At 45.1% G+C, this 20,301-nt stretch overlaps 1 protein-coding gene across 2 annotated transcripts; it reads right to left on the reverse strand.

The window, feature by feature from the left end:
- Positions 1-12,317: 12,317 nt before the first annotated feature.
- Positions 12,318-16,683, reverse strand: LOC123447705 (CBS domain-containing protein CBSX3, mitochondrial). Of its 2 annotated transcripts, XM_045124339.1 has the most exons (7): positions 16,300-16,405; positions 16,158-16,213; positions 14,259-14,522; positions 14,092-14,173; positions 13,081-13,154; positions 12,880-12,940; positions 12,318-12,793 (listed from the first exon to the last, which is right to left on the reverse strand). In XM_045124339.1, exons 3-7 carry the CDS (start codon positions 14,514-14,516, stop codon positions 12,651-12,653), a joined length of 618 nt encoding a protein of 205 aa, XP_044980274.1. In that variant the 5' UTR covers positions 14,517-14,522; positions 16,158-16,213; positions 16,300-16,405; the 3' UTR covers positions 12,318-12,650. The 2 variants fall into 2 exon arrangements, with proteins under 2 accessions (XP_044980274.1, XP_044980273.1); XM_045124338.1 differs by lacking the exons at positions 16,158-16,213; positions 16,300-16,405 and adding an exon at positions 16,472-16,683.
- Between the last annotated feature and the right edge of the window lie 3,618 nt (positions 16,684-20,301).

Raw genomic sequence — 20,301 nt, forward strand, 5'->3', positions numbered from 1 at the left:
AAACTAACGTTTGTGCTTGCAGATGCGTTTACTATATTGCTAGGACGTAGCTTTAGTAGTAATAGCATGAGTAGCACGACAACTCCGATGGCGACACGTTGATGGAGATCATGGTGTGACGCCGGTGAAAAGAAGATTGTGCCGGTGCTTTGGTGATGGAGATCAAGAAGCGCATGATGATGGCCATATCATGTCACTTATGAATTGCATGTGATGTTACTCCTTTATGCACCTTATCTTGCTTAGAACGACGGTAGCATTATGAGGTGATCTCTCACTAAAATTTCAAGACGAAATTGTGTTCTCCCCGACTGTGCACCGTTGCGACAGTTCTTCGTTTCGAGACACCACGTGATGATCGGGTGTGATAGACTCAACGTTCACATACAACGGGTGCAAAACAGTTGCACACGCAGAACACTCGGGTTAAGCTTGACGAGCCTAGCATGTGCAGACATGGCCTCGGAACACATGAGACCGAAAGGTCGAGCATGAATCGTATAGTTGATATGATTAGCATAGAGATGCTTACCACTGAAACTATTCTCGACTCACGTGATGATCGGACTTGAGATAGTGGATTTGGATCATGTACCACTCAAATGACTAGAGAGATGTACTTTTTGAGTGGGAGTTCTTAAGTAATATGATTAATTGAACTAATTGTCATGAACATAGTCTAATGGTCTTTGCGAATTACGATGTAGCTTGCGCTATAGCTCTACTGTTTTTATATGTTCCTAGAGAAAATTTAGTTGAAAGTTGATAGTAGCAAACTTTGAAGAGGATTGTCCTTGTTGCTGCGCAGAAGGCTTATGTCCTTAATGCACCACTCGGTGTGCTGCACCTCGAGCGTCGTTTGTGGATGTTGTGAACATCCGACATACACGTTTCTGATGACTACACGATAGTTCAGTGCAAAATACTTAATGGCTTAGAAGCAAGGCACCGAAGACGTTTTGAAACGTCACGGAACATAAGTGATGTTCCAAAGAAATGAAATTGTGATTTCATGCTTGTGCCCTTGTTAAGAGGTACGAGACCTCCAACAAGATTCTTTGTCCACAAAGTAAAGGAGAAAAGCTCAATCGTTGAGCGTGTGCTCAGATTGTCTGAGTACGACAATCACTTGAACCAAGTCGGAGTTAATCTTCCAGATGAGATAGTGATGGTTCTCCAAAGTCACTGCCACCAAGCTGTGAGAGCTTCCTGATGAACTATAACATATCAAGGATACATACAATGATCCTTGAGCGATTCGCGATGTTTGACACTGCGAAAGTAGAAATCAAGAAGGATCATCAATAGTTGATGGTTTGTAAAACCACTAGGTTTCAAGAAAGGCAAGGGCTAGAAGGGATACTTTGTGAAACGGCAAAACAGTTGCTGCACTAATGAAGATACCCAAGATTAAACCCAAACCCGATACTAAGTGCTTCTGTAATGAGGGGAACAGTCACTGAGGCGGGGCAACTCTAGATGCTTGGTAGATAAGAAGGCTGGCAAAAGTCGAAAGAAGTATATTTGATATACATGATGTTGATGTGTACTTTACTAGTACTCCTAGTAGCATGAGGGTATTGGATACCGGTTCGCTTGCTAAGTGATTAGTAACACGAAATGAAAGCTACGGCATAAGCAGAGACTAGCTAAAGGCGAGGTGACGATACGTGTTGGAAGTGTTTCCAAGGTTGATATGAGCAAACGTCGCACGCTCCCTCTGCCATCGGGATTGGTGTTAAACCTAAATAATTGTTATTTGGTGCTTGCGTTAAGCATGAACATGATTGGATCGTGTTTATTGCAATACGATTATTCATTTAAAGAGAATAATGGTTACTCTATTTTCTTGAAAAATCACCTTCAATGGTTTATTGAATCTCGATCGTAGTGTTACACATGTTCATGATATTGGTGCCAAAAGATACGAGTTGATGATGATAGTACCACTTACTTGTGGCACTGCCGCTTGAGTCATGTTAGTATAAATTGCATGAAGAGGCTCCATGCTGATGGATCTTTGTACTCACCTGATTTCGAATCACTAGTGACATGCGAATCATACCACATGAGCAAGGCCTTGTTTTCATTGAGATGAAATAAGATAGTAACTTGTTGGAAGTGATACATTTTGATGTATGCAGTCCAATGGGTGCTGAGGCACGCAGTGGATATCATTATGTTCTTACTTCACTGACGATTTGAGTAGATACAGGAGTATTTACTTAATGAATCACAAGTCTAAAATGTTGAAAAGTTCAATTCCGTTTCAGAGTGAAGTTCGTCGTAACAAGAGGATAAACTGTCTACGATATGATCATAGAAATGAATATCTGAGTTACGAGTTTTTGGTACACAGTTAAGACAATGTGGAAATTGTTTCACAGTTCATGCCACCTGGAACATCATAGTGTGATGATGTGTCTGAACGTCATAGCCACGCACTATTTAGTATGGTGCATGCTGTGATGTCTCTTATCGAATTACCACTATCGTTTATGGGTTATGCATTAGAGACAACCGCATTCACTTTAAATAGGGCACCGCGTATTTCCGTTGAGATGACACAGTATAGACTGAGGTTTAGAGAAAGCTAAACTGTCGTTTCTTGAAAGTTTGGGGCTTCGACACTTATGTGAAAAAGTTTCAGTCTGATAAGCTCGAACCCAAAGCGGATAAATGCATCTTCATAGGATATCCAAAACAGTTGGGTACATCTCCTATCTCAGATCCGAAAGCAAAGTGTTTGTTTCTAGAAACGGATCCTTTCTCGAGGAAAGGTTTCTCTCGAAAGAATTGAGTGGGAGGGTAGTAGAACTTGATGAGGTTATTGAACCATCACTTCAACCAGTGTGTAGCAGGGCGCAGGAAGTTGTTCCTGTGGCGCCTACACCAATTGAAGTGGAAGCTGATGATGGTGATGATTGAGCTTCTAATCAAGTTACTACAAACCTCGTAGGTCGACAAGGTCGCGTACTGCTGCAGAGTAGTACGGTAACCCTGTCTTGGAGGTCATATTGTTGAGCAACAGTGAACCTACGAGTTATGGAGAAAGCGATGGTGGGCCCAGATTCCGACAAATGGCTGGAAGCCATGAAATCCGAGAGAGGATCCATGGATGAAAACAAAGTGTAGACTTTGGAAGAATTACTTGATGGTCATAGGACTATTGAGTAAAGATGGATCTTTAAAGGAAAACAGACGATGATGGTGATAAGTCACTATTAAGAAAAGCTCGACTTGTCGCAAAGATGTTTTCGACAAGATCAAACAGTTGACTATGATGAGACTTTCTCACTCGTAGCGATGCTAAAAGTCTGTTAGAATTATGTTAGTAGTTGCTGCATTATTTATGAAATATTGCATGTAGGATGTCAAAACATTGTTTCCTCGACGGTTTCCTTGAGCAAACATTGTATGAGATACAACCAAGAGGTTTTGTCGATCCTAAAGATACTAGCAAGTATGCAAGCTCCAGCGATCTTTAAATGGACTGGTGCAAGCATCTCGGAGTTGGAATATACACTTTGATGAGATGATCAAGGATTTTGGGTTTGTACAAGGTTTATGAGAAACTTGTATTTCCAAAGAAGTGAGTGGGAGCACTATCGAATTTCTGATAAGTATATGTGGTTGACATATTGTGGATCAGAAGTAATGTAGAATTTCTGTAAAGCATACAAGGTTGTTTGAAAGGAGTTTTCAAAGGAATACCTGGATTGAGCTACTTGAACGTTGAGCATCAAAGATCTATGGAGATAGATCGAAAGCGCTTAATGGAAGTTTCAACAAGATGCATGCCTTGACAAGTTTTGAAGGAGTTCAAAATAGATCAGCAAAGAAGGAGTTCTTGGTTGCGTTGTAAGGTGTGAATTTGAGTAAGACTCAAAACCCGACCACGGCAGAATAAAGAGAATAGACGAAGGTCGTCTTCTATGCCTTAGCCATAGACTCTAAAGTATGCCATGCTGAGTACCGCACCTGATGTGTGCCTTGCAGCAAGTCTGTTGAGAGGTACCGAGAGTGATCCATGATTGAATCACTAGCAGCGGTCAAAATTTATCCTTAGTAACTAATGGACTAAGGAATTTTTTCTCGATTATGGAGGTGGTTAAAGAGTTCATCGTAAAGGGTTACGTTGATGCAAGCTTTGACACTAATCCGAATAACTATGAGTAGTGAAACGGATTCGTATAGTAGAGTAGATATTTGGAGCATTTCCGAATAGCACGTAGTAGCAGCATCTATAAGATGACATAAAGATTTGTAAAGAACACACGGATCTGAAAGTTTCAGAACCGTTGACTAAAACCTCTCTCACGAGCAAGACGTGATCAGACCCCATAACTATATGGGTGTTGGATTCGTTGGAATCACATGGTGATGTGAACTAGATTATTGACTCTAGTGCAAGTGGGAGACTGTTGGAAATATGCCCTAGAGGCAATAATAAATTAGTTATTATTATATTTCTTTGTTCATGATAATCGCTTATTATCCATGCTATAATTGTATTGATTGGAAACACAATACTTGTGTGGATACATAGACAAAACACTGTCCCTAGTAAGCCTCTAGTTGACTAGCTCGTTGATCAAAGATGGTCAAGGTTTCCTGGCCATAGGCAAGTGTTGTCACTTGATAACGGGATCACATCATTAGGTGAATCATGTGATGGACTAGACCCAAACTAATAGACGTAGCATGTTGATCGTGTCATTTTGTTGCTACTGTTTTCTGCGTGTCAAGTATTTGTTCCTATGACCATGAGATCATATAACTCACGGACACCGGAGGAATGCTTTGTGTGTATCAAACGTCGCAACGTAACTGGGTGACTATAAAGATGCTCTACAGGTATCTCCGAAGGTGTTCGTTGAGTTAGTATGGATCGAGACTGGGATTTGTCACTCCGTATGACGGAGAGGTATCTCGGGCCCACTCGGTAATACAACATCACACACAAGCCTTGCAAGCAATGTGACTTAGTGTAAGTTACGAGATCTTGTATTACGGAACGAGTAAAGAGACTTGCCGGTAAACGAGATTGAAATAGGTATACGGATACTGACGATCGAATCTCGGGCAAGTAACATACCGAAGGACAAAGGGAATGACATACGGGATTATATGAATCCTTGGCACTGAGGTTCAAACGATAAGATCTTCGTAGAATATGTAGGATCCAATATGGGCATCCAGGTCCCGCTATTGGATATTGACCGAGGAGTCTCTCGGGTCATGTCTACATAGTTCTCGAACCCGCAGGGTCTGCACACTTAAGGTTCGACGTTGTTTTATGCGTATTTGAGTTATATGGTTGGTTACCGAATGTTGTTCGGAGTCCCGGATGAGATCACGGACGTCACGAGGGTTTCTGAAATGGTCCGGAAACGAAGATTGATATATAGGATGACCTCATTTGGTTACCGGAAGGTTTTCGTGCATTACCGTAAAAGTTTCGGGCTCATCGGTAGTGTACCGGGAGTGCCGGGAGGGGTGCCGGGGACCATCGGGAGGGGTGTCACGCCCCAAGGGGTCTCATGGGCTATGGGAAGAGATAAACCAGCCCCTAGTGGGCTGGAATAAGTTCCCACTAAGGCCCATAAGGTTTGAGAAGGAAAAAACACAAGGTGGAAAGAGTTTCCAAGTGGGAAGGTGGAATCCTACTCCAAGTAGGATTGGAGTAGGACTCCTCCACCTCCAATTTCGGCCAAACCTTTAGGTTTTGAGGCTGCCTCCTCCCCTCCCTCCCACCTATATATACGGAGGTTTTAGGGCTGATTTGAGACAACTTTGCCACGGCAGCCCGACCACATATCTCCACGGTTTTACCTCTAGATCGCGTTTCTGCGGAGCTCGGGCGGAGCCTTGCTGAGATAAGATCACCACCAACCTCCGGAGCGCCGTCATGCTGCCGGAGAACTCTTCTACCTCTCAGTCTCTCTTGCTGGATCAAGAAGGCCGAGATCATCGTCGAGCTGTACGTGTGCTGAACGCGGAGGTGCCGTCCGTTCGGCACTAGATCGTGAGACTGATCGCGGGACGGTTTGCGGGGCGGATCGAGGGACGTGAGGACGTTCCACTACATCAACCGCGTTCACTAACGCTTCTGCTGTGTGATCTACAAGGGTACGTAGATCGGAAATCCCCTCTCGTAGATGGAGATCACCATGATAGGTCTTCGTGCGCATAGGAAAATTTTTGTTTCCCATGCGACGTTCCCCTACACTTTGGTATTACCCGGAGCTAAGATATGTAAGTAGATTGTATTTTCGTTTGTTGACGTCATGAGAAAATTTGGAACATCACATTGTAATTATGGAATCATTCAGGCATCATGCTATGGATGAGCCTATTGTTTTAGTGAAAGTATCGTGCGTTATTGAGATTGTTAATCTATAGTTACGTCTTATTTTTGATATTAACTATGAATGAAATGCAAGGTTCTTCAACCTGCTATAATATTTTCTTGTCGCAGTGATAACAAGTGATTTACTGCTTTGATATTAAACTAATATAATTATTCTGAACTGACATTGCATCCCCTATACAAAATACACAAGTTGTTGGATTCAAAAGCATAGTGTTAGTTAGTGCTATGATTTTGCCTAATTTTTTTCCACTTTGAAATATTTTCCGCTCTACAAAACTATTAATCCATTACTTGGTTTATATGTTATCTAACAACTTCATCATTTTTCTTTAGCAGCTGCACCAGAATATTGACCAACTAGAGTATATGTACTCCTAATACTCTCTCTTAAAGTACTGAAGTCCTGATAAGTACCACATGCTTTTAAGTTATGCAGTTATGCAGGTCTTATTGTAGACATGCGCTTCTGTGTCGTGAAACTTCTCATCGCCTTCATTATTTCCATAGTCTGTAGGGTGTGTCGAAGGACAAGCTGCCATCAACGACAATGACACGGATGGTGAGCGACCTACAAAGCGATGGTTGGCATGCAAGAGTACTGATTGCTTCCGGCATTAGATTAGAAACAAATGCATACGACGTTGCACTATAAGTTAGAAGATTTTGGTAAATATATATATTAATTTCAGAAAATATGTAAATAGACCAGCTATGTACTCAATTATGAATTATATGTTGTATTGAATTTTCTAAATTTTGGTCGATATGTGAGCGATGGTCAGACTGAAGGGAAGAATTAGTTGATTCATTTAAATATATGCCCGTCCTAACTTGATGAGCAATAAAATTTCGGTTTAAGGTTATACGTGTATTGCATATCATGAACTAACTGGAGGAGCCGAGCTGGATTTGCTGGGTGTGCTCTGTTCTTTTGCTCTACCCGGATGATAGTATGTAAAGGAATGAGTAGCTACTTTTCATCAGGAAAAAAAAGGAACAATATAAATTTTACTTGATGTTCTTTCATGCTGGACTTAACTAACAAACATGTTCCCATTCCACCTTTGCCATGGGATGAGAACCATACAAAACAGATGCTATTGAGTTGTATTGCCAGGTCTGTTTACACACTCTGAATTGAGCAATGCTACATCTACAGGGTATTACGGGGAAGAAAGGTTTACATGGTGATGAGGCATTTTTTCATTGGTCAGTTTTGGGGGCACGGGCCCACCCCTGAAATTCAGGGGGCGGAGGTTTGGTTAGAAGAGAAGGGAGGTCTTCTGTTTACACACTCAGAATTGAGCAATGCTACATCTACAGGGTATTACGGGGAAGAAAGGTTTACACGGTGATGAGGCATTTTTTCATTGGTCAGTTTTGGGGGCACGGGCCCACCCCTGAAATTCAGGGGGCGGAGGTTTGGTTAGAAGAGAAGGGAGGTGTGTAACCTTCCGTTAATTATCCGTAGGTGTAGGATTATTGCTCTGAATTTTACTTAAGAGTGAACCTCAAAGGTTGTACCTTTCTACAAAGTGCTAGCTTCTACACATGATCTGAATTTCGCGGGGGCACGGGCACCTAAGTGTTGTTATTAGTAGTTTGACTTATCTATCAATAAAATGTCGGGATGACCTGCACTCTAAAAATTGTAGCATCCTGTGTACCAATATTATATGTTTTTGAATGGTTCTTTTTATTGAGCGGCTGGTCTCCACCATGGTCTCCTTGATCTCACGATGTGCTCCTTCGCCACGCCTGCCCATGTTTCCATGAGGACACAAGGAGACACAGTGGTGGCCACTAGGAGCGCCAGATCGAGTGTGCATTCAAGCATGATGGTGTGCGAAGTTCATCTTTTTATAAACCTCGTGTTCCTCTTTCTTGCACAAGTTACTCCTTAATTGTTGATTTGATTGTAATATTTACATGATATTAATGCAATTTGATGAACTTTAATTGTTTTATGTTGGACTTTATAATTTTTATGACTTTTTGTTGTTCACCCGTTGCAACGCATGAGCACTTTTACTAGTAGTTTAAAAAAATAACATCTAGGTTGAGATTGGTCGAGGGGTTGTCCACCAAAGCATTGACCTCAACCTCTTTTGTTCGAGAGATTGACCTCCGGGAGTAGGTATATGACCCAACCAAAGTGCAGCGGCAAGCATTCACCTAATCGGAACTTGTGACTGTTTCTTCATCGGTCGCAAGCGAGGCAACAAGATTATACTCCCGTCCAAGTGCCATCCATTTTGAAAATGATCAGTGGCAATCTGTATAATCTGGTTTGCTCGCTTGCGACAAACAAAGAGTCAATTCAGGTCCTGCGCAAAAAAAAAAAAAAAAAAAAAAAAAAAGTCAATTCAGGAGCAAATTACTACTACTAGCAGTCTCCTGCTATGGATGGTGGGTGAAGACGACTTGCCAAAATTGGTTGGAGTAGAATGCTTTTCCACCAGAGGGTGCCTCCAATTATCTCCTCTTCGCCTCTGGTTCGGTAGATTAAAAACGCAGAGCTTATCTCCTCATCTCATGTCTCTGTTCATGGGTAACTTTTTGGGTTGTGGCCTGTAATTGTAGCCATCTTCTATATAGAACAAAACGATCCGGGTATCGTCGGAAAAATAGTAAAAAGTTATACGCAGAATAAAAAGGATAAAAGGAAGTATTTTGTTGCCTCTCTGTTTACGTTCTGTAACTCTATCTTGGGATGGAAACACTCTCAAATTTGTGACAAAGTTCAGGTACTTACTCCCTCCGCCCTTTTCATTCGTCTTAAAATAAGTGTTTCAATTTTATACTAATTTTAATATAAAACTTATATCAAACTCAAGACATTTATTTTGGTATGGGGGGACGGAGTTGGCTCGTTCAACTACGACGGCATAGCGCTGGTCAGCAACGGACAGACGGCCAGCTTTGAGTTCGTTCAGTCGTGCTGGTGGCTTGGTGGGTCGTGAGACAGGAGCAGACCCTTCAAAATTTAGACTCTCAAATGCCTCCTTGAATCTTGACTCATATATTTGATCCGCTAAAACAAAATGGTCCCTAACCGAACTCTCAAATTTAACCCTCATTTTTCACACAATTTCAGTCAAACAAAGATTAAAAATAGTCCATTCAAACACATTGCATAACATAAGATTAAAACTACAATAATATCCATTTTAAATGATATATTTGAAAGGGATAGACTGAGCACATATTTCTTTGTCTTCATCAGACCAGCCCAAACGTATGAATCTCCGACTTTTCAATATGGTTGAGACACATTTTTTGGCCTAAATACTTATTGCACAGCGGGTTACCATCATTTAAACAAGCATTTACTAAGTAAGACATTATATTTAGAAAATACGTTTTGGTTCGTGATTGTATATGCATCCTATATAAAGAATTTATTTTAATAATTAATTAACAAGTCAAAATAATTTTAAAATATTTTTATATTAAACTTGACTTTGTTTTGCACTAGTATATATTTTTTATGAAAAAAAGGATAACATTGACTTCTGAGAAAAAACTAAATTTATTTGTTATTATAGATCACTATTTACATTATTTTAATAGAAAAAAATATTTAAAAAAAAGTCAAAGTGTAAATTTTTTTAGAATTTTTCTTACAACTACAATGAAGGTCACGTTTATTTTAAAAATGTTTTTAGATTTTTTTGATCTTTTATTGAATTGCTAAATTGTTTTTACATATAAGTAGTGTAAAAACGTAATTTTAAAGTTGGAATGGATGACATTTATATTGTTTGTAAGTATAACATATACATCCAGGTTTTAAAAGTTCCTATCCGTAATATTTCTTTACCTAAATGTCATCCTTAATAAGTAGTTTGAAAGACCGTTACATCTCAATAAGTGGTTTGAAAAACCATTTACTCCTCTTTGTGAACATCATATTTTACTTGAAGGTCATGAATGCTACTAAGAGCAATTCCAACGCGCCGACAAACGGCGTTTTTATCTGCTTTTTATTTATTTGGGTTGACCGTCCGTTCGACGTTCGTCCTGTTTAACATTTGGGTCGACAGTGCGTCCAACGCCAGCGACCCATTTTTTGTCCGCGCACACATTTAAAAAGGCCCGCGGCCATAGATCTAGATATCGGCCATACCATCGTCTAAAGTTCATGCTCACACCATGCCAGCGGCCGACATACAATGCCGACACCATGTCAACATCACACAGTTCATACTGGCACACTTGTCAGCAACTGACACACATGCCAACACACAAAAAGGGACGAAAGTTTGACCCAAAGCCATCACAATCTTGGTCATGCCAGCACACTCGCCGGCATACAAAAAGGATGGCGCTCGCCAGCCGCAGCCGGTGTGCTGTTGAGGTCGATGGACGCGGGCGCGGGCGTGGAAGGCGCCACCACTCTCACCTCCTGTAACACCCCCGACGATCGTTAATCCTGGCGGGATCTAGACTGGCCCCACATATTAATACTAGTCTTTTCTGCACACTTTGTCCTCACTCATGCGCACCCGGGATCAGCTTCCCGGTCGGTCACCCTTCAAGTCAAGCACGCTTAACCTGTGAGTTCTATTTGAATGGGCTACCGGAAAAGAAAGAATTCCTTATTAATATGAGTAGTCTATCATCCCTAATAAGCCAGGCTATCACACCTCTGGCGAGCATTCCCCAAAAAGGCAGGGGGCTTGCGGGTAGACGTGAAAGTCGGGAATCGGATGAGTCGCCGATGCGCGGGGCGACTCTGGCAGCACCATCCGAGGAAACACAAACGAGCCTGTGCTGGCCGCGGCCACGGCGGCATTGACGAGCACGTGTTGGTCAGGTTTTAACCATAGGTACAATAGCGCCTCCCTCGTTGCCGCCGCGATGCATACATCGGTATCCTCCGACTGCACGACGACGGCTATGGCCCCGACGGTCGCTGCTTCGTCCCTTGTGTCCGCCACGTGCCTCCGACCCTTTCTCTTCGCCGACTCCCTGGCCTGCTCCTCGGACGTCAGCTCCTTCTTCTTGGGTGCGATGGCGATCTTGCGGGGGGCGCGGGGCTTGTCTTTGCGGGAGGGACGATCATGATGCCGAACGAGGCGAGGGAGGTGAGACGGACGACGACATCGAGGTCGTCATCCATGGCGAACGGTCGGGAGCGCGCGCGGGGAGAGGATTTGGGAAAGTGGAGGAAATTGTGGAGACATTGCCACCGACTCGCGGGCCAGAAGGAGTAGTTGGCAAACGGCGCATGCGGGCGTCTCTTGTCCGCGACGACACAAATCAACTTAAAAATGGATCAACATGCGAATGAAAAGCGGACACGCGTTCATTTGGGTCGGCGTGTAGTAATATTTTTTCCGTTCACCGCAACCAAACGGATGCGCGCGGACGAAATGGGTCAACACAGTTGGAGTTGCTCTAAGAGCAACTCCCCAAGCCCCCAAGATACCCCGAGACACTTTTTTAGGTTCGATATTAGGCTCCGAGACGTTTTTTGGCTGAAAAACGGCCCAGCCACGTCCCAGGACGTCAAAATAGTGTCGGCATTCCTAGGCGAAACCTGACACGTGTGTGTGGGGGGAGGGGGGGGCATTGGCGGAAGTTTTGATGATTCACGTGTCTTTTTTTTGACCCACTTAATCATTTCCTTCATAAATTTTTGATTGAAATGAAGGTGTGATTGAAAAGATGCATTCATATTATCGTCGGATGAAGCATTTGGCCTTCAAGACACCGGTTTTTTTATTCGATGATGCTCTTGGGGCTACAACGGCTAGAGGTGCTCTAATCGAGATGTGCTATTCCCGACTGTCAGAGAAATATCTACTTCCGATACATATTAACTGACGCTGTTTTTTTTTTAACAATCTATTAATTGACGCTGTTTAATATGGAACTGAGGAGTATAACTTTTACATACCTCGCATACATATCAAAAGCTTAAGGTAGAGACACATTTAACCGAACTATAGTTGACAAGACGGGAGAAAAAACATTGGCACTGTAAAACTCAAGTATCCTTTCCGGGACACTCCCAAGCTTTATTCTGCGTCTATCACCATCCACTGAGATGGTCTATACGCTCCAGAGACGAGCACGCGGCGTCGCGCGCGGCCACGGAAATATACACTAAATAAGCGGGAAAACATCACACACACGCAAATTCAAGTTCAACAGCCAGTGTCTACGAAGAAACAGGCCTATTTCGTCATCATCACCCTGGTCGTTATTGTAGAGTTCACTCAAAGGGACGTCCTGCAAACGCGACGCGGAGGGGGCCTGGGAACCCTTAGTACCCGCCCTGGATGAAGGCGTTGAGCCGGTTCAGCTCCTCCTTGTGCTCGCTGACCACCGCGCGCACGACGTCACCAATCGAGACCATCCCCATCATCTGTGCGCCGCTGATCACCGGAATGTGCCTGATACGCTTGTCTGCACGCCGTGCCATGGTTAGGGTTCAGTACTTTACAGAACATCTGATGTGCAACGACAGAATGGACTCGATCAGGTGGGGTTACCTGTCATCAGCTGCATTGCTTGCAGGACTCTGGTGTCAGGCTTCACCGTGATCAGCTTGTTCTGTCAAAATGATGCTTTGTCAATGAAGCTCGGCGCATTCATCTAACTGTCCTTCACATGCTTATGGCTAGATTTTTTGTGCTAAATTATATTCAGGGCACGGGGCAGACAGAAAATTAGAACATGGTACGAGCTGGTACCTCTTCAGTCATGATATCTCCAACTTTGGTTGACTTGGAGGATCGACCCTGCACGATGATTTTCCGGAGATAATCTGAAAAGACAAGTAACATAATCAAGTTCTGTTACATAGGTAAATCTTGCTTTGCAAGCTGGTCAGGTTTGCTGTCCTGTTCGTATTGGTTTTGTTCTCAGGCACGCCTTCATATATCTTACCAGAGTGGCAGTCAGAGTAGGCACTGATGCTGGCTGATAATGCATGTGGGGTCAATGACTCAATGAGATTATAGGTGAAGGAACAAGATCATTGCGACTGTGAGTGTTCGAGTGGCGGGCTCGAAGTTGGCAACCATTAAGGGTTCATCTGGCTTCAAAGTAATTTCTGTGGATTGTTATGGTAGCTGGAGGTTCGGGAACAGAGTTCAACCATTTAAGGGCACAATGGTCCAAAGTGTTTATGGTAGATGTAGGTCCAGGAACAGAGTTCAACTATTTAATGGCGCGATAATACATGTTTCAAACTTCAAAGCATATAAATGGTCCTTTTTATACCTGAACTCCCCCTAAATACTTGATGATATTCTTTTTGTTGGGAACTCATGGTAACTTGCTGGCTACAATTTCAACATGAGAATAGAATCGTCAAATGTTCTTTCATGTATATGTTCCACTTATACGGCCATACAGGCTTGTGGCACACGATCTTCAGGTTCATGATGCATGATGTGTTAAAGATTTATTCACCCGTCCTAAGACTCTTGAATGCCAGTAATTATAATGCATATAAGAAACAGGGGTTGTTATCTACTTATCTTTTATGCAGCATTTGCACCTTTACTGTACGGATTTTACTCAGTCCTTCATGTTATTTTCTTTATCATGTAGAATAAAGAAGGCAATGGCATAAACCAAGAAAATGCATGTCACATATCGCACATAACAATGGATACTAGCAATGGTATCTAACTTTTACTCTTTTTAGCACGTGATTTGGCATGTTTCCATCACAGAGAGTATATAGACCAGTGTACCTCTCTCTGTGACGATGCCAGCAATTGATTTATCTTCCCCAGGTTTAACAACCACCAAAGCTCCCACGTTGTGCTGTGTCATCTGTTGAAACTCTTTGTCACTCAAAGGCATAAATATTTCCTACTTATGGAGTAATATGACCACTGGACTAGTAGGGAAATCATACCGATTTGACAGCATCATAGACACTATCATCTGTGGTGCACCAGAGCCATGATCCATCAGCACTCTTCCCTTTGGACTTCAAAATATCTGCAACAGTGCTGCTCTCAAACCCGCTCTCCTCTATTTGAGCAGATGATACTGACATGAAGCGCGGGAACACAGCGGGCAGCATAGCAGGCTTCACAACACTGATGTGTTGGAGGACAGCAGATTTGAGTACACTGCCATGTGATCCGATAGCTTGAATTGCTCGCTGCATTTTGTTCTGTGTCAAATCATACATGAAAGAAACAGTTACTTTATTTTTAACTAAGGGGATAACTGACTTGTGACTTCTTCGATATTAGAAATATTTTCTTAGTTAGAATGGAGATCTTATACCAAAAAACATCTTTACACGGCCCAAAAATTCAATCCTAAAAGTGATTAGTAAGATATCATAAATTGGTTCTTTCAAGGAGATGAACTCTTATAACAGGCAACACATGATATTGGGAAACACCAACTGAATAGAATGTGGAAAAGGAGGTAAAGCACATGCAGGGAAAACGATGGGACTTCGGTAATGACATGTAACTCAAGTGCGGAAGTAGCAGAAACGGGACTGGAAGTTACACTAACACGAACCCAAGCTGAAAGCAAGTTTTTGCGAACATCATCATGAGGCAAGGAGCCTAAGTGGCAGTAAAAAAAGTTGTTCACAAGGTAATTTGCATCGCACTTTGCCTTCTCTGAACTGGGGCGACAACCACAGTACAGAGTAAAATTACAGCCCCAGAGAAGGAAAGGTGATCAATTCCATGATTCCAAGATGTGGGCTTGGCTAAAACTAAGGATGCTGTCAGACAAAGCAAAGAGACTAGCTCTTATAACCATACAATGGCAGTTGACCAACAGAGCAAAAAGAAAAATGTGAAAGAGTGGATGAGTGGAGGCATTTGCCCAATAATGCAGCTGTGCTCACCTCTCCACATAAACAAACAAACCTATCTCCATCCTACAGGAAACACCACATCAAACTAGAGCTAGTTCCTACTTCCTAGTGGGCTGGTGCAGTGAAAAGGATGCCGAGCTTATCTATCATTATGTACACTAGCCACTAAAGAGGTAGGAGATACCGGAGAAAAGTAATTTATACACAGAAAAATCCGTTGAATTAGTCCTCAATTTTACTGGTGTTGAATCATCTGTTCAGAACTAAACCCGACACGTCGACATAGCCACGTAGCATGTCCTGCCTATTAATCAATTTCATTTGGACTTATACTTTAGAAAACCCACTACCAATATGTCCACCCTACTTGATGTGATGTGCTAACACAACATCTTTATATGTCTCTGGCAGGACGTATTCAGAGTTTAGCAAACTAGGAGCATTTATTCATGTCACAATCAAAGAAATAAGGAATCACCAACGAATAGGGAATCCAACTGACGCCTTTCACCCGGAACACTGAACTCTATGCACTCCCACGGTGTTCGATTCGGCGCTATTAACACGCTCCCGGTGCAAGAACCGAACAACCGGATCACGGACCACAAAACAACTTATGTACTCCCTCCGTTCCTAAATATAAGTCTTTCTAGAGGTTTCACTGACGGATGCATATAGACATATTTTAGGGCGTAGATTCACTCATTTTGTTCCGTATGTAGATCCCTAGTGAAATATCTTAAAAGACTTATATTTAGGAACGGAGGGAGTATTTACTTGTGCAACTACCAACTGATTCTGATTGATGCGCAGGAACAGCACACCATGAGATGAAACACTCGCTAATCTGGACAGATAAAACTAATAAGAATACTAAGAAACGAAACAGATCAAGCTCACAAACAAACGAACAGAAGGAATCAAGCAGCCGAGTTCCTTACAGAAAAGAGCAAAAAAAAAACGTACTTTCCGGTGACAGCTTTCCGCCTCCTTTCAGCGTTTCTTTCCTTCCTCCGCTAAATCTAAGGTGAACAGTGGCCGGCTACCAGGATGAGATGGGAAACAACAGACCGTGAAGAAATCTAGAGGAAGAACGCCGGAAGCACACCCTTCTGCTCGCTTCAAGAAGGCGGCACGCACTGTAGACGCATTTCTTTCTGAAGGAAAGACACCACAGATCGGCGAGTTCGCGGCGCGAGAATGAACTAGGCAGCTACCATCGCATGGATTTGGTTGGACCGGAGGAAGGGGAAGGAGAAGGGGGGCAGATGCCGCTTTACCTGCGTGGCCACGGGACTGAGCTTCGGGTTTGGGAGGAGCAGCGAGTTGCGGGGAGGAAGATGGGGGCGAGGGACACTTGTGATGCTGGGAGGCGATGGTGGGGGTGACGAGCGCTAATTAAAGCGACACTCCGCTCGGTTCCTCGCGCGGTGAGGGTGGTGGAGGGGCATGTGAGGGCACTCGGTCTTATCCACACCGCACGGGCCTGTCTGCTTTGCACTTTTGGTTCCATTCTCCTTTGTTTAACCCTTTTGTTTCGGACTCTCTGTTCTTCAGTTTCAGACTTTCGGTGATAGTGCTAGGGTTTCTCGAGGCTGGTACTCTGCTCAGTTTCTTGTGAGAAATGACAGAATCCATGCACTTCTCATTCCACCTTTTAAACCTGTCTCAAACATCCACGCAACCATCCAATTACTGACCGGTCATAAAAATTTGACCTAACCGGACCCCTTAAACGAACCTCAAATGATCAGGCTGGCTGACGCCCCTTACATCAAGTCCAAATATAAGGGAGCACAGACGCCCGACACGTCCTCCTCACGGCGTGGCCCCATGCAAACTCGTTTGGAAACCTGACCGTTTAACGGGCGCCTTCACCGTTGGCGCGGTGTGAACGCTGTGTGGCGTCGTTTCGGTTCCCCGTTCTTATCTATAGCTGACTATTTAAGACGATCAGTGTCGCCCAATCCTAGCACATCCCCTCCTCCCTTCCATCGCCGCCACCCGAGCCCGTCAGCCATGCCCCCACATCGCCGCCACTACATGATCCAGCAACGTCTTTGGCTCCTTGCGCAGGTCCGGATCCGGAGGGCCGCGGGGCTACCTCTGGATCTGGAGGACGATTTCGAGGAGGTGAAGAAGGAAGAGGAAGAGGTGGTGGGCTGGAAGAGGATGACGAGCATGAGCCGGTGGAGGAGGCATCGCCTCTAGCTGTGAGGGAGGACCAGCAAGAGCCGACGGGGTAGGCGTTGCCGTTGGATGTTGGGGAGGGGGAGGCGCCAGCGATGAAGGGCGTGGATCTTTGGCCGGAGCAGTTGGTCATCCTGAACTCCATCCGCTCGAAGTTGGTTGCGGAGTCCACGCGTCTTCGTCGGCAGCAGATGGAGGCGGCACGGGCTGCGCAGGAGGCCGCGCACGTGGCTCAGGCTCTGGCGCAGGCGGATCAGGCCATCTCCGACGACGACGAAGAGTAGCATAATATGTAGTATGTAGGCTACTCATTTTGCATGCTTTTGTATGGATCTAAGGGATGAAATATGAGAGAGTTGGATGTGGACGAGCAGATTTGAGCCGTGATCGGTCAGCGTCCGCGGGCGTTTTAGTTGAGAGGCCGGACTTGTCAAACACCCATGGACGTGCACGGACGCGTCTACGGACACTGTCACGCCTCAAATAATGCACTCTACAACCAGATATCTCAAGAAACCTCAAATCCATATTACTATATGCAATGTAAACCCAATACTTAGCAGATCTCGTCCGACTTTGCTTTCCCATGTTCGGTGGCTGGCTGCGCCCCTCTTAGTGTCGGTCCGGTCGCTGACGAGGTAGAGCAGGACATGAGGCACTAGCCGGCTCACAAGGGTCGAGCCCCCATTGTCTCTCATGCCCTACTCTTCTTCGTCGGACGGTGCCGGTGAACGTGAGGTCGATGACGGATCCTTCCTTAGAGGAGCTGACTTCCACCACGACGCGGCTGCGGCGCCACCACCCGTGCAGCATATGGGGCGCCGGAGAGTGTGACTCCACCTCTCCAACGTCCACCGCCGCAAGGGCCTCCGCCGCCTCCCGACTCCGTTGCCTCGCACGACGGGCACGCCGCGCCATGTTACCGTTCGCGGACGCCCATGGTGCATCCTCGGCGCGCCAATCGAGCGGTTGCGCGTCCGTCACGGCATTCAAACGCTAGACGGACCACACCGTCTCCGATGAGGCAGCGACGCCGGGTCAAAGCACTGGCTGTTTCGATTCAATGGAATCCCAATGTTGCGAGTCCGAGTGCTGTCGTTGGACGGCCCACTCCCGGGAGCGGCGTAGCGCAAGCCGGATGACCATGTCCTCCTCGGGGTCGCGTGAGATGAGCTCATGGTCGACGGATCTAGAGGTGAACAACTCGGATAAGCTGCCCGTCATGCCGAAGAATGACGGAGATCTCCAGAGGTAGGCTTGGGTGGCGGATGGGAAGGGAGAGAGTGGAGTGAAATGGGTAGGCTTTGGTCCGACGAGCGGATGGGGACGAATATATGTGGGGTCGATGCGAGCCAACGCGTGCCAGGTCGATGTGGTGGGCGTGCCCGGTCGCATATTTGGGTGCTTGTCGCTCGTTGGATCAAAATTTCAAGACCGGTCAGTGACCGGGCGGCCTGCCCTATCATTTGAGACGGTTGTGAGGGGTCTGGTTGTAGATGCTCTAAGAGCATCTACATCCACACTTACAAACCGGGCCCCTCAAATGCACGCTAACGTGTTTGGACACATCGCGGACATTGACCGACACTTCTTAATTTGTGTCGTCGACATGCTAGATATGCACATTTCGGTCATCAAAAATCACATACGGATCTCCAAAAGCTACCCAAACGTCACATAATCCACATACGGTGGACAATTTCTAACTAGAGACATAATTAACTGTTGGGGAACGTCGCATGGGAAACAAAAATTTTCCTACGCGCACGAAGACCTATCATGGTGATGTCCATCTACGAGAGGGGATGAGTGATCTACGTACCCTTGTAGATCGTACAGCAGAAGCGTTAGAGAACGCGGTTGATGTAGTGGAACATCCTCACGTCCCTCGATCCGCCCCGCGAACAATCCCGCGATCAGTCCCACGATCTAGTACCGAACGGACGGCACCCCCGCGTTCAGCACACGTACAGCTCGACGATGATCTCGGCCTTCTTGATCCAGCAAGAGAGACGGAGAGGTAGAAGAGTTCTCCGGCAGCGTGACGGCGCTCCGGAGGTTGGTGATGATCTTGTCTCAGCAGGGCTCCGCCCGAGCTCCGCAGAAACGCGATCTAGAGGAAAAATTATGGAGGTATGTGGTCGGGCAGCCGTGAGAAAGTCGTCTCAAATCTGCCCTAAAAGCCCCATATATATAGGAGGAGGGAGGGGGACCTTGCCTTGGGGTCCAAGGGACCCTCAAGGGGTCGTCCGAGCCAAGGGGGGGAGGACTCCCCCCCCAAACCGAGTTGGACTTGGTTTGGTGGGAGGAGTCCCCCTCCCTTCCCACTTCTTCCCTCTTTTTTTTTTCTTTTCCTTTGATTTCCTTCTCTTGGCGCATAGGCCCCCTTGGGGCTGTCCCACCAGCCCACTAAGGGCTGGTGTGTCTCCCCAAAGCCTATGGGCTTCCCCGGGGTGGGTTGCCCCCCCCGGTGAACTCCCGGAACCCATTCATCATTCCCGGTACATTCCCGGTAACTCCGAAAACCTTCCGGTAATCAAATGAGGTCATCCTATATATCAATCTTCGTTTCCGGACCATTCCGGAAACCCTCGTGACGTCCGTGATCTCATCCGGGACTCCGAACAACATTCGGTAACCAACCATATAACTCAAATACGCATAAAACAACGTCGAACCTTAAGTGTGCAGACCCTGCGGGTTCGAGAACTATGTAGACATGACCCGAGAGACTCCTCGGTCAATATCCAATAGCGGGACCTGGATGCCCATATTGGATCCTACATATTCTACGAAGATCTTATCGTTTGAACCTCAGTGCCAAGGATTCGTATAATCCCGTATGTCATTCCCTTTGTCCTTCGGTATGTTACTTGCCCGAGATTCGATCGTCAGTATCCGCATACCTATTTCAATCTCG

Source organism: Hordeum vulgare, chromosome 4H, assembly GCF_904849725.1.
Source record: "Hordeum vulgare subsp. vulgare chromosome 4H, MorexV3_pseudomolecules_assembly, whole genome shotgun sequence".
Taxonomy (NCBI): Eukaryota; Viridiplantae; Streptophyta; class Magnoliopsida; order Poales; family Poaceae; genus Hordeum; species Hordeum vulgare.